General features: G+C 38.4%; 1 protein-coding gene across 2 annotated transcripts; it reads left to right on the top strand.

Moving 5' to 3' along the window:
- Positions 1-362: 362 nt before the first annotated feature.
- Positions 363-9,950, top strand: mmp13b (matrix metallopeptidase 13b). Of its 2 annotated transcripts, XR_014601324.1 has the most exons (12): positions 363-492; positions 1,170-1,280; positions 2,030-2,157; positions 2,902-3,050; positions 3,866-3,991; positions 4,757-4,912; positions 5,196-5,316; positions 5,963-6,096; positions 7,349-7,508; positions 8,238-8,341; positions 8,874-9,094; positions 9,400-9,950. XR_014601324.1 is itself a non-coding variant. In XM_084065001.1 (11 exons), exons 1-11 carry the CDS (start codon positions 397-399, stop codon positions 8,972-8,974), a joined length of 1,386 nt encoding a protein of 461 aa, XP_083921127.1. In that variant the 5' UTR covers positions 363-396; the 3' UTR covers positions 8,975-9,950. The 2 variants fall into 2 exon arrangements, 1 of the variants encoding a protein (XP_083921127.1); XM_084065001.1 differs by having other exon boundaries at positions 8,874-9,950.
- The last annotated feature ends 4,029 nt before the right edge of the window (positions 9,951-13,979 follow it).

The following is a 13,979-nucleotide window of genomic DNA, read 5'->3' on the forward strand; positions in this document are numbered from 1 at the left end:
ATTTTTAAAGCCTATCGAATGGTTAAACACCTATACAGTAAAATAGTCAGTGTTCATTTATACTCTTAACAGTTGTACAAATGGATACATTAACTCAGAGGCTTTTTACTGGGTAGGAGCTTATTGGGAAAACACTGAAGTCATGACCATCTTTTTTTTTTTTTCAAAGAATGTGATATCATTGCATTTTCAGGTGGGTTCAAAGCAGTCCACCCACACCACAAACAAATAAGAAACAAGCACTTTAGCACTTTTTTTTTTTAAAGGACAGAGGAGGAAGTGGCTAGGTGCTTTTACATGAATCACCAGGACACTCGAAGTGAACAAAACACTATAAATACCCCTCAGAGAAGAGAGGTTCGTCCCCAATTACTGCTCTTCACAAAGACAGACAACATGACAATGAGAGGCTTGCTGCTCCTGCTCATCGCTGCTTACTGCTCTGCTGTGCCTCTGCCTGCTAAGGAGAGAGAGAACCGGCTACGAGCTGAGGTACTGTATGAGACTTCTCCTCACACTATGTATGACCTTTGTTTTAAAGGACAACTTTTTTTTTTTTACAACAAGGGTTATTTTATTAGTTTGTAATGAAAATAATTAAAAGATGAGTGTAAAAAAAAAAATCATGTATTGCTTTCTATCGTTATAGTGATTTTTGTGATTTTTAACTGGGGGCGGGGGCATTCGGTCCATTTGTAAATAGTCATGAACGCAGCCTCCGATTTCCGTGAAACTTTGTACGCACATCCCCACTAGGCCAAGGAAGAAATGCCACCCTGCATTTTTCAAATCAGCCTCATGCTGTAGCAGGCAGATTCACGTTTTGGCCTATAACTCTTTCAAGAGTTATAGGCAAAAACGTGAATCTGCCTGCAGACTTAAAAAAAAAAAAAAACTTAACCCATTCAATCTGGGAACGCATCTGTGTCGTTTTAGATTTTTAGCAAATATTGTACTTTTCGCTATACAGTTCGTGAACTATACAGCTATACAGTTCGTGAACTGTATAGCGCTCATGACTATTTACCAATGGTAAATAGTGTAATCAGACTCCCCTCAATAGTGTTACATGGTTCCCCCATTCTGTTGTTGTTTTTGTTTTTGTTTTTGTTGTTGTTGTTTTGTATTGTATACCTCAAAAAATAGTATCCTTCTCTTTCAATATACAGAAATACCTGCGACGGTTCTATGGCCTTCCAGCTGGTCTCCAAGGGACTCAGAAGTCTTCTGACACCATGCGAACCACCATTAAGGAAATGCAAAGTTTCTTCAAATTGAAGGTGACCAGATGTACAAAATAACTACTGTTGTGATCTTACTGAAGTTAGCTTTTCTGTTACGTCTGGACTTTGATCTCTACCTGTCTACTTGTATTGTTGTTTATTTATATTTTTCAGTGGTGGAAAAAGTACTCACATTTTATACTTTAGTAAAAGTATCAATACTGCAATGTAGAAATACTCTGTTACAAGTAAAAGTCCGTAATTCAAAATGTACTTGACTAAAAGTACAAAAGTATTGGCATCAAAATGTACTTAAAGTACCAAAAGTTAAAGATCTACAAGCTCACAATGCGTGTAGTAAAGTGGAGTGGAGTAAAAGTACAATATTTGCCAAAGCATAAAAATAATGGTTAAAGCTAAAAATCTAAAATGACACAGATGCGTTCCCAGATTGAATGGGTTAACACTGCACACTGTCAAAGTTGCAAAAAGCTCCACTTGGTAATTTATTTATAGTCAACGTTTCGACCTGTTCAGTCCTTCATGTAGCCTGGTAAACCCTCCCTCCAGAAATCTCAATTGTATTTTTTGGAAATGAGATTTCTGGAGGGAGGGTTTACCAAGCTATCCTTCATCAGGACATATACGTTTTTCTTTACCTCCCATAACTCAAGCCATGTAGATATGGTTTCAAAAGGGGAATCTCCCGGCGGTGACCTAACTGTGACTGGATAATTGCAGTTGCAGTGCTTTACACTTAAGTAAAATATTGTTTTTTTCTTCTTTTCTTTTCATGACCTTTGAAGGTAACGGGGGATTTGGACAGCAACACTCTGGAGGTAATGAAGATGCCCAGGTGTGGGGTCCCAGATGTCGGGGAATACAACCACTTCCCCAGACACCTCAAATGGCAGAACAACAATGTCACCTTCAGGTAGGAGATTGTCATAACACACAGAGGGTACTTTAGATGTTCAATAGCCTACAGTCAATAGAAACATAATCAATATACTGTTAGACTGTGTCTTATATCATTTCAGCAATAGCCACCATATATATACAGAAACAAACAATGGTGGAAAAAGTACTCACATTTTTTACTTACGTAAAAGTATCAATACTGCAATGTAGAAATACTCTGTTACAAGTAAAAGTCAGAAATTCAGAATTTACTTGAGTAAAAGTACAAAAGCATTTCACAAGTTTCAAATGTATAAAATATTTTAAAATCTTTTGAAAATAGCAGATCTACAAGCTCACAATGTGTCGCATTGCGAAGCATTGTGAGCTTGTAGATCGGCTATTTTCAAATGGCCAAAATGTATATAGGGTTGAAGTGGGTAATGTATCTTTTGTAATAATAATCAAAATCCACAAAGTAACTAGGAACTAAAGTTTTCAATGAATTGCAGTGGAGTAAAACCTCTGAGATGTAGTGGAGTAGAAGTAAAAGTACTGCAAGTTGGAAATACTCCAGTAAAGAAATAATACCTCAAAATTGTACTTAAGTACAGTACTTGAGTAAATGTACTTAGTTTACTTTACACCACTGGAAACAAACATTCACTTTTGTTATTAATTTCTAACGAAACAAGTACAAAATATAATAATGCTGCATACAAGTGTTGTGAGCTGAAAAGTCCAAATGACATTTCTTCCATCCCGTGACGTATCCCAGGATAGTGAACTACACACCAGACCTGAAGAAGGGAGACGTGGACAGAGCCGTCCGCAATGCATTCAATGTGTGGTCTGCCGTGACCCCTCTGACCTTCAAGAAGCTCTATGAGGGCAACGCTGACATCATGATCAGCTTTGGAACTAAAGGTGAGGTCAAAGGATTCTGTTACTGTAGCCTACTGTACCATATAAACCTCCTATCTCCATATTTTACTTTAATATTATATATTTGACTGTTTTCCGTAAATGAATGCCCTGTTTTTTAATCCTGAAAAGTAACAGTTTTGGACATATGAGGTTTCCACCCGGTTTCCAGAGACAATAGGCTAGTTGAATCATGAAATAATATTCATATCTACATGTGCAACACTTATATAAGGTATGCTTGCAGTTAATGGTTCCTGTATTTTCACAAATGTAACCTGACCGCTACTACATTTAAATAAGTAAATGTAAATCTTTAAATGTGTTAAGACATGAGGAGACTAACATCTAACTATAGCTGTGCAGTTGAGTAGCATATAGCCACATTTATACATTGTCGTATGACGGTGTCGATCTCCTGAAATAACAGATTTTCATCCGATACCGTCATACAAAAGGCTAAAATGTAACTTAGATAGCATGATGGCATCCTATAGTGTGTATAGTTTCAATGTGGGCTGATGATAGGTTCTTGGTTTACGTATGTATTAGTTATTATTAGATTATTGGTTTACTTATGTATTACTTTATTATTAGATTACTATTTTTAAGCATTTGATGTATTATGTGTATTGATGTTTTATGATGTATTTATCTTGTGTCCTTGCTTACTGTAAGTCGCTCTGGATTAAGTCGCGTCTGCTAAATGCCTAAACTGTACAACAAATTATAAATGAAGCTTAACATAACATTGAAGTAGGAAGGCTGTGAAGCTCTGTTCTCTCTCCTTGGTCTCATGTCTCCTGTATCATCTCTAGAACATGGAGACTACAACCCATTCGACGGTCCTGATGGACTCCTGGCTCACGCCTATCCTCCTGGCAGGGATATCGGTGGTGACACCCACTTTGATGACGATGAACACTGGACCAAAGACTCCAGTGGTACGTGTGTGTGTGTGTGTGTGTGTGTGTGTGTGTGTGTGTGTGTGTGTGTGTGTGTGTGTGTGTGTGTGTGTGTGTGTGTGTGTGCGTGTGTCTTGAAAATGTGTGCAAATCTTTGAATATATATATTTACATTTTTAACTCAACTCTTTGCTTCTGGGGGGGGGGCCTGGAACAACATATTTTGAGATGGGGGTCCGCGGGCAAATACATATCATTTTGGGGGTCCTTGACATGAAAAAGATTGAGAACCACTGATTATAGCAACATAATTTTTTTTCAATTTTTTTCAAGACATTTGTAGAATCGCCCAGAAGCAAAGATTTTAGTTACAAATGTTCAATTAAAAAATGTATATATTCAAAGATTTGCAAAAATGTTCATGATTTTTCAAAGAATTGCAGATCTATGAGCTCATAGCGCGGCTCCGAGTGCCACACTATGAGCTTGTAGATCTGCTATTTTTGAATAGCCAAAGTATAAGATAATGGTTAAAGTGGTTAAAATCTAAAATGATAATAATTACTGGTAACTACAGTATGATATTCTTGTGCCTTTTTTTCCCCTTCAGTTGAACAAATGTCTTTTTTACGAGACATTTTTTTTAGTTGACTTGAATATTATGTCACTCTGTCTGTACCAATTTTAAACATAGATACACTTTATAGATGTATGATCTCAACGATCAACTAGAGACAACACTGGATGTTTGAAATGGTGGGAAAAAACTCCATTTTAACTTCTTTCTTTTTTCCCCCCGAAAAGCATACAACCTCTTTCTGGTGGCAACCCATGAGTTTGGCCATGCCCTTGGCATGTCCCATTCTGCTGACCCAGGTGCCCTCATGTACCCGGTCTATGCTTATGCCAAAGGGTTTCCTCTGGCTGAAGACGACATTGAAGGAATCCAAGCTCTTTACGGTGGGTAAATAAAGCATACTCCAATGAAAATAATTTGCACTTCCCTGCTCCAGACAAAATGATTTTGTATATATTTTTGCAAACAGGTTGATCAAGAATTTGATCAAGTTTTCTAATAATTGTAGTGGACTAAAAGTACAATATTTGCCTCTGAGATGTAGTGGAGTAGAAGTAAAAGTACTGAGTATTGCAAATACTCCAGTACAGTACTTGAGAAAATGTATATACTTGGTTACTTTCCACCACTGTGCATTAGACTAAAACATCTCACCTCCGTTCACAGGACCAAACCCAGACGAGAGGAAGGTAAAGCCTAAACCTGACGCCCCCACCAGATGTGACCCCATGTTGAGCTTTGATGCTGTCACTGAGCTCCGAGGGGAGACCATCATCTTTAAAGACAGGTGCAGTACACACCTCTAAGGAGTTCATTATTCTCCCACTAATATTATGTGAAACTAAATAGACAGAGTGGCATCGATTTCCTTAGAACACATTCAAATCCGTAGCGATCATTTTTTACATTAAAATATTTCCACCCTCAGAGTTTACTTAACACTCAGGATTTATTATAAAAGGAAACATGTTTATATTGTCTAAAATTCTGTATAAAATAATCATCAAGAAGCGCAGTTTTTTTTATATCTATATGTTTTTATATCAACGAGTAGGCATGAGGAAATTCAGAATTTTTATAATCTACTAAATCCATCAGTCTGATTAACCATCTAGGCCATTAGGCCCTATTTTATTCTTCATTGTACAACGGTGTTGTGCAAAAATAGCAAAAATAGCTGATAGCTTGAATGGCGATGTGTTATGAGTTGCAGATCTGCCTTCTTGGCATGAGAAAACAACATGAGAAAACACAAAAATAAATGTTTTATCCTCAAAATCTATTATTGCGTTTAAAAAATATATTCTATTAAATTGTATTCTTTTTTATAATATTTTAAATTGATTAGTTTAATTAACTGTTGCATCCTTATAAAATGTGCTTTGGCATGGTCATTGTATGAGATGTTTTCTCTATACCGTGTGGTACTGTAGGTTCTACTGGCGTCTTCACCAGCAGATGCCAGAACCAGAGCAGACTCTGATCAAGTCCACCTGGCCCTCTCTGCCCAACAAAGTGGATGCTGCCTATGAGAACCCAGACAAGGATCTGGTCTTCATATTTAGCGGTGGGTTGAAAACAAGGTTTTGCATATACTGGCAATTGGGGCATAATTGGTCCTCACATACCTGTGTTTCACTAACATAGGGTTGTGACCCATTTTGGGTCGTAGACATGTTTTTTTGTAACCTTTCATGCAAAAAAAAACAAATCAACAATACATTTTCAGATAATTTCTAAAATGTCAAAATTTGTGATGATCCACAATATGTCGCATGTAAATTTGCATCCCGGGGAGACTCTCTTTTGGGTCTTTTGCGAACCAGTGCATTACACCATAAGCGCCCCTCTCCTCAACAGTTAAATGAAACACACACACAGCACTTCTTATTTGCATGTAGGCTACTATTAGCTTGACACTCAGCCTGAATTTTCATTTCGTTTCACTCCATTATTCACTCTATAAGCCCTCTCAGTGGAGCCGATTTCTGAGATGGGGGCGTGGCCAAAGTGGGACTCTTTAGCGATTGATTCATAATGGATTAAACCGATCCCGATTGGGCCGGGCCGCCGGTTAGATTTTCAACCGAGAAAACCTTCTACAGCGCCACCAGACCCTGAATGCGAGGCTAGCGATTTCAGGGGCTGGAGCCAGGCTAGGCTACTATAACACCAATACCAAATTATATTATACCATACTGATATTATAATTGAAACATTGGTGCAAGTCATTTGGGATAAAATGATCGGCTAAATCAGTGGTTCTCAAACATTTTAATTTCAAGGACCCCCATAACTCTGAACTTAATTAAAGTACCAAAAGTACTCATTGTGCAGAATGTCCCAATTCACAAGTTAAACATGTATTAAAATATTTTGAAAATAGCAGATCTACACAATCACAATGCATTGTGAGCTTGTAGATCGGCTATTTTCAGAAATGTATATAGGGCTGACTAGGTAGTTACTGTATTTGTTGTGATAATAATCTAAATCTGCAAAGTAACTAGTAACTAAAGCTGTCAAATAATTGTAGTGGAGTAAAAGTACAATATTTGCCTCTGAGATGCAGTGGAGTAGAAGTAAAAGTATTGAAAGTGGGAAATACTCCAGTAAAGTAAAAAATCCTCAAAAGTGTACTTAAGTACTTAATAAGTAAATGTACTTAGTTACTTTACACCACTGCAGAGGTGTAGCTCCATTTAGACCCCCCCTTGGACCCCATTTTGAGAACCACAGAGCTAAAGGTCAAAATGTAAACGCTAATTCAAATGCTATTCATTGAAAGACACTGCGTACTCTGTGTTGCGTTTGAACAGGGATCAGAATGTGGGCCCTGAACGGCTACAACCTAGTGGACGGCTATCCAAAATACATCCACAAACTGGGCCTTCCCAAGACCGTGAGGGAGATCGATGCTGCCGTCTACATACGAGACACGGGGAAGACACTGCTTTTTGCTGAGGAACAGTACTGGAGGTATGTTGTTGTGATGGCAAACACTGATTGTGCCAAACGCTGGCTGGCCGCCCGTGCACACCTACTGTATATAATCTGACCCCTCTTTAACACATTTAGACCGGGAAACAATCTGTGTCAATTTTAGATTTCTTTGGCTATTCAAAAATAGCAGATACACAAGCTCTACGAGCTTGTAGATCTGCTATTTTGTGAAAAATCGCGACATTTTGTGCAAATCTTTGAATATATATATTTTTAAAGCGAACATTTTTAACTCAAATCTTTAATTCTGGGGATTCTACTAATGTCTTCTAAATCCGAACTGTTTTTTTTTTTAAAGAAACTTATGTTGCTATATAATCAGTGGTTCTCAAACTTTTTCATGTCAAGAACCCCCAAAATTATATGTATTTGGCCGCAGACCCCCATTTCAAACTATGTTGTTCCAGGGACCCCCCCAGAAGCAAAGATTTGAGTATAAAATAATGGTTATTGCTAAAAAAAAACTAAATGACAGATGCGTTCCCGGATTGAATGGGTTAAACTTTAACCAATTCAAAGTGTCTTGCTCAAGGACACTTTGACACTAACACAGAAGCCAGGGATTGAACTGGGAACCTTCCCATTCCCAAGTAGCTGCTCCAACTCCTAAGCTGGAGGGTGCAAATGAACATGACTTCTATACTGCCACTTCTGTATTTCACTCATGTAGCATTACAGTATATTTATACAGTATGTAATCCACAGCTATGATGAAAACACTGGCACCATGGATAAAGGATATCCACGATCAATTGAAAAAGACTTTCCTGGAATGGGAGATGAGGTTGATGCAGCAGTTTATCACTATGGTAATATTTTAATACTTAAGTCCTTCCTTAAAGGGATAGTTCAGCCCCAAAATGACTTTTTTTCCTATGGATTAGTCACCCCAAGCCAATAATTTGATGAATGGTTCCGGTAGGAGACACAAAGAGTCTCCTTTGTGTCGTCTCCTACCAGAACCGCTGCCTACCGGTCCACTGGTCATCAAATTATTGGCTTAGGAATGCGACAAAAACTAAAAAATATCCATGAACTCAAGTCTCCATGGGGTGACTAATCGATAGAAAAAAATATGTTTTGGGGGTGAACTATCCCTTTGCTCCTATCCATGCTCCTGTTTTGTTTTTGTTTTCTTATCACATTGTATTGTATCATATCGTTATAGTGTTATCACTTATCACGTCTTTGTTTTATCATTGTTTGTGTAAAGAAAATGAAGACACCATGCCTTAAACAAGTCACAGACTCAATGCATATTCAAAGCAGTGACTTCAACAGCACTAGCAGTATACTGTATATTGTAGTGATCGGCCCTCTCTGTTCTTCATCCACTTACAGGATACCTGTACTTCTTCCATGAACACGTGCGTTTTGAGTACAGCTACACATCGAGGAAAGTCATGCGCATCCTGAGAACCAACTCTATTCTCAACTGCTGATGATGTTGGTCCCACACATGGGCTGGAAACATGTTTTTTCTTATTGTGCTGGATTGGTGCAAATGTTATTTGTGGAAGGCAGTGGGCCTAGTGCCCTGCTTCTCAAAGTGACCCCCATGGGTCCTTAAAGGGATAGTTCACCCCCAAAATTTTCCTAACGATTAGTCACCCCATGGAGACTTGAATTCATGGATATTTTTTTTTGTCGCATTCCTAAGCCAATAATATGATGACCAGCAGCGGTTCCAGAAGGAGAGACAAAGAGTCTCCTTTAAGTCTCCTACCGGAACCGTTGCCTACTGGTCCGCTTGTCATCAAATTATTGGCTTAGAAATGCGACAAAAACAAAAAAATATCCATGAATTCTCCATGGGGTGACTAATCGATTGAAACATTTTTTTGGGGGGGTAAACTATCCCTTTAAGGTTCCATACAGGGTTCCCGGCTAAATTAGTTAAATTTTTCTAAAACAACGGGTACAGTGTCCTGTCTATACAGGGAAATCCTCAGTATTAATCTAACTCTGTGAGTCTACAAAATAATGTAACCTTGGTTCAGAGGACCTTAGTAATTTGTTTTTCAATTTACAATTGTACACGCTCGCAGAATTACAAATGGATAAATTAACATTGAGGATTTTACTGTGTAAGATGCTGAGCCTTATACAGTTTTCACTTCTCTCTGGATCAGAGTGTGAGCTAAGTGCCTAAAATGTCATTTGTCAGACACAGAATGCTGGTCAATTCTGCATAATTGTATTTGATAGGTTAAAAACTATTTATTCAATTTATTTTACCTAAACTTTTACTGCAGGGCAGGGAGATGCAGGCTATGTTTCTTTTCACTGGCACTTAAGTAATTAACCGGCAGTTGATTATATTGTACTTTTTTCTTTCTTTTTTTTAAAAGACATTATTAATTCAGGTGCTGTTGATATCGTTACAATTATTTTTATGTATTAAATTATTGAAAATTACTTATGTTTATTATTTTATTTGGAAACAATTTTTTTTCAAAGGTTCAACCCGCCCACCTAGCTATGGTTTAGCTAGGTTCAATTTTGTTCAGCTCTTAACAGCAGCAAAGCAAAACATTCAAGACAATAAACTGGTTGTTGAGAAAAATCAAGAGAATCAAGAGGGATTTATTTGTCACTTACTCATAGGCCTATACTGTAGGTATATGAGCAGACATGTTCCACAGAGACTGTACTGACACAACAATACAACAAGATAACAATACTAGATGTAATGAAGAAAAATAAAACACTAAAGATAAGATCGAGTAGAAAAAAAACTTCACGTAGAACGGCAGGTACGATAAACCTCCTAAGACAGGTAAAATGGCACCATAGTTGCCAGCATTTGCACACTAAATATGTTTTCATTTTGGCAGTGTGCATCTTTGGGTAAAGGTTTCAGCAGTCTTACTGAGGATGGTATAGAATCTATTAGACATTTTAACAAATTATCTAAACAAATGAAAGGCCCTAGAAAAGCTTAGAGCTTAGAATTAGAACGTAGAGTTAAAATCAATACCTAATTGATATGAGTGTATGTTATAGGATATAGTCCAGGACCATTATGCAAGTGCAGTTGACATATATATTTTCAAAAGACAGTGCAAGCCCCAATTAATGCTTAAACCTTATTGAAAGAAAATAAGAAGGACAACAGGTTTACGACGCTGGGGTCTTTTTTAAAGGCTGGATGTTGAACATTTGGATTAAAAAAGCAATTACTCTTTTTTTCCCATGTCCTTCACCTGGTTAGAGAAAAATGCTGGGACACTGCTTGAGCTTAAACTCCTTTCTAAAGAGGGTCTTCAATCACTGGTAAACAGTAACAATAACAGAACAAGTGGCAAGGCTAGGGAATTGCCATGAGGCAGTGGTAAAAGGACACTCAGTCATGGAGGTGCAGGGAAGGGCTGGTGAAAAGGCATTGCAGTGTGGTGGTCAGCATGGGCTGAAGGGTGCGGTCTGGCGGTCTGGCTGGCTGGCTGGTTAGTTAGTGGCATGGCAGGCTGGCTGGCTCCTAGTCCTGAGGATTCCAGTCACTTACAGCTTCAGATTCCGCTGGGGAAAAAGAACTGATGAGTAACACGTGTGACACCAGCCAGCTCACCATCTGAAGGGTAGAGAGGCCTCTTTATGGAGAGTTGTTTCATTGCACTCTTCTCAGCTGAGTTGCTTGATCAGCCAGTAGACCAAACAGATGGTAGAAAAGAGAAGATAGCATAATTATCAGTATTATTATAAAGGGCTTTGTGCCCTATCTTGGGAGACGATGGCCCACTCCAATTACAGCAAGTTGCTTCTTATAGGATGGATACAGCCGTTGAAATGGAGTGTCAGCAGCATTTTGGGCCATCAGCAGTGAAAACATTTTACCATAATGAGCCAGCATTGAAAACCCCAAAATGTATCTTCAGCAAGAAGTTATTTGAGTCTTGGCTGATTCAGAAGTAGGCAAGACCGGACAGGAACAGACAGATGTGATACAAACTGTATTTGTGATAAGGAGAAGTAGACTATGTACACACACAATAGTATATGATTACACAGCTTAAGAGTGATTAAGTATGATTATAAGATATTGTTACTGCTGGCATCAGGTAATTGTTTTATTTTTGTGTATTTGTTGTTTAGTGACTGACTTATGTCTCTTGGGGGCGCTCTAAGTGTGTTCTATGTGTTGGAGGTGTGATTTTGTAATCAAGTTTTGTTTGCGACACCTGTTGTGCTGGAGAAGAGAGCAGCATTCTCATTCCACTGTGGGAGAGCAGGAGGAGAGAACGAGAGTTTAACAGAAAGAAAGAAATTAAAGTAAAATAGAAGAATGTAAAGAAGAGAAAAGCAAAGGTTTTGCAGAAAGACTGAAGTATCCAAGTCGACCCCCACCCCCATTCGTGTGCAAGCAGGCAAAGTGGTCAGTAATTGTTGTGAGTCTTAATGTGAAAGTCATGTATTGTGAATGTCAGAATGCCCAAGTTGATGTTTTGTTTTTGTATTTTCTGTATGTATTGTCAGTTCTACGTTGTTTTGAAGTGAATAAACACCAGTACAAGGACCCTGAGTCTTACATGCGTCGGATGGGAGTTACAGATATACAGATACTTGACTACGGATAGTTTTGAGAACTACCTTGTGATAAATTGTGCATGGAGTCATTTGGGTTGATATCATTCTAGCTAAAATATTCATCCCATTTTTCCAGTGTGAATAATTTGGACATTTTATTTCTAACATATTATTGTATTTTAATGTAGCTACTGTAGTTTTCATGAGGGAATTTAAAGTAATATGGCACATCTTACATCATCTAACGATTGATTATCTATGTTCTAGACACCCACACATATGTATAGTAGCTTCAAAATGATAACTCTCCATCTATGGTGCAGTAATGCCCTCTAATGTTTAGAAAAAGGAACATATGTTCATCTAAATTGCTGCATCACTTTCAGCAAACATTCTGAACACATGATCAGGAGATCTTATGTTAGCCACATTATTTAACTATACTGTATATACTGAATTTGATTGTATTTAAGTAACTGTGTGGTGCGTGCATGCATGTGTTTGTTTAAAAATATTGCAAAAATATTTTTTGTAAATAGCACATCTACAAGCTCACAACATGTCACATTGCGATGTTTTGTGAGCTTGTAGAAATGCTATTTTCAAACTGATTTAGATTTTTCTGAGGACCCTTGGAACCCCTTCAAGGACCCCTGGGGGTCTCCAGACCACACTTTGAGAACCACTGAACCATACAGCTCAGTCAAGGCATCTGTAAAAAAAAAAGTCAAATCTGAGTCTTTGGTCCCCGTACCACACACACATTGATGGCTTGTTGGAGAGAATTAATGGAACTATCAGAAGGTAATATGCACTGTACAGTACATGCGGTCAGTGGTGTAAAGTAACTAAGTACATTTACTCAAGTCAAGTACTGTCCTTAAGTACACTTTTGAGGATTTTTTACTTTACAGGAGTATTTCCCATTTTCAATACTTTTACTTCTATTCCATTACATCTCAGAGGCAAATTTATTTGAAAACTTCAGTTACTATTTACTTTGCAGATATAAATTATTGTCTCCACCAGGCCAAAAGGCATGGCGAGAGAGAGTATGTTTTGCCCCCTGTCTGTCTGTCTGTCCGTCCGTCCGTCAGTCCATGTGTCCGTCCGTCCGCCTGTCCTTCTGTCTGTGACCACCTAATCTCCGCCACCGTTGGCCTGGTCGCTGTGAAAGTGTGCACACACTCTCCCTGGATGCCACAGCAGAACCTCTGCCCGACGTTTTTCATATCAGCCTGTCATAGCGCCACCACAAGTCCGACCTTTGCAAAACACATTTTTTTTATATTACTCCGACATATTTTGTCCAAAAACACGCAAATCGGTACACAATATCTCTATAGTGATATGATCAACACGGATCTGTCCGATTTTCTATATTCCATCCTGATTGGCTAAGATTGGCTTCCAAAGTTTGCAGCATTGGTTCGTTTTGAACAAAATGCCTCAAATCATGAGCACAGCATGCGATTTTCCGTGACATTTTCCACGTAGATTCCCACTTGGCCTAGGAAGAAATGACACGTAAAAACGTAAAGGCCGATTCACATTTTTACCTACTGTATATCTGCACCGATCTGTGTGAAACTTTGCACGCACACTCCGGCTCCTGCCTACCAGGAGGCTGACTTTTGTAAAACACATTTTTTGCTCTTACTCCTTCAGATTCTGTCCAAAAAACAAATCGGTACACAGTATCTCTAGTCAGGTGATCAAGATGGATGTGTCCGGAATTTCATATCTCATCCTAATTGGCTAGCATTGGCTTCCAAAGTTTGCAGGATAGGTCCGTTTTGAACAAAATGCCTCAAATCATGAACGCAGTGAGCGATTTCCGTGAAATTTTGCACACAAATTCCCTCTAGGCCGAGGAAGAAATGCCACCCTTTTCACGTTTGCCTGTTATAGCGCCACCAGCAG

The sequence above is a fragment of the Gymnoscopelus microlampas genome (genome assembly GCF_963454915.1).
Source record: "Gymnoscopelus microlampas genome assembly, chromosome: 8".
Lineage (NCBI taxonomy): Eukaryota > Metazoa > Chordata > Actinopteri > Myctophiformes > Myctophidae > Gymnoscopelus > Gymnoscopelus microlampas.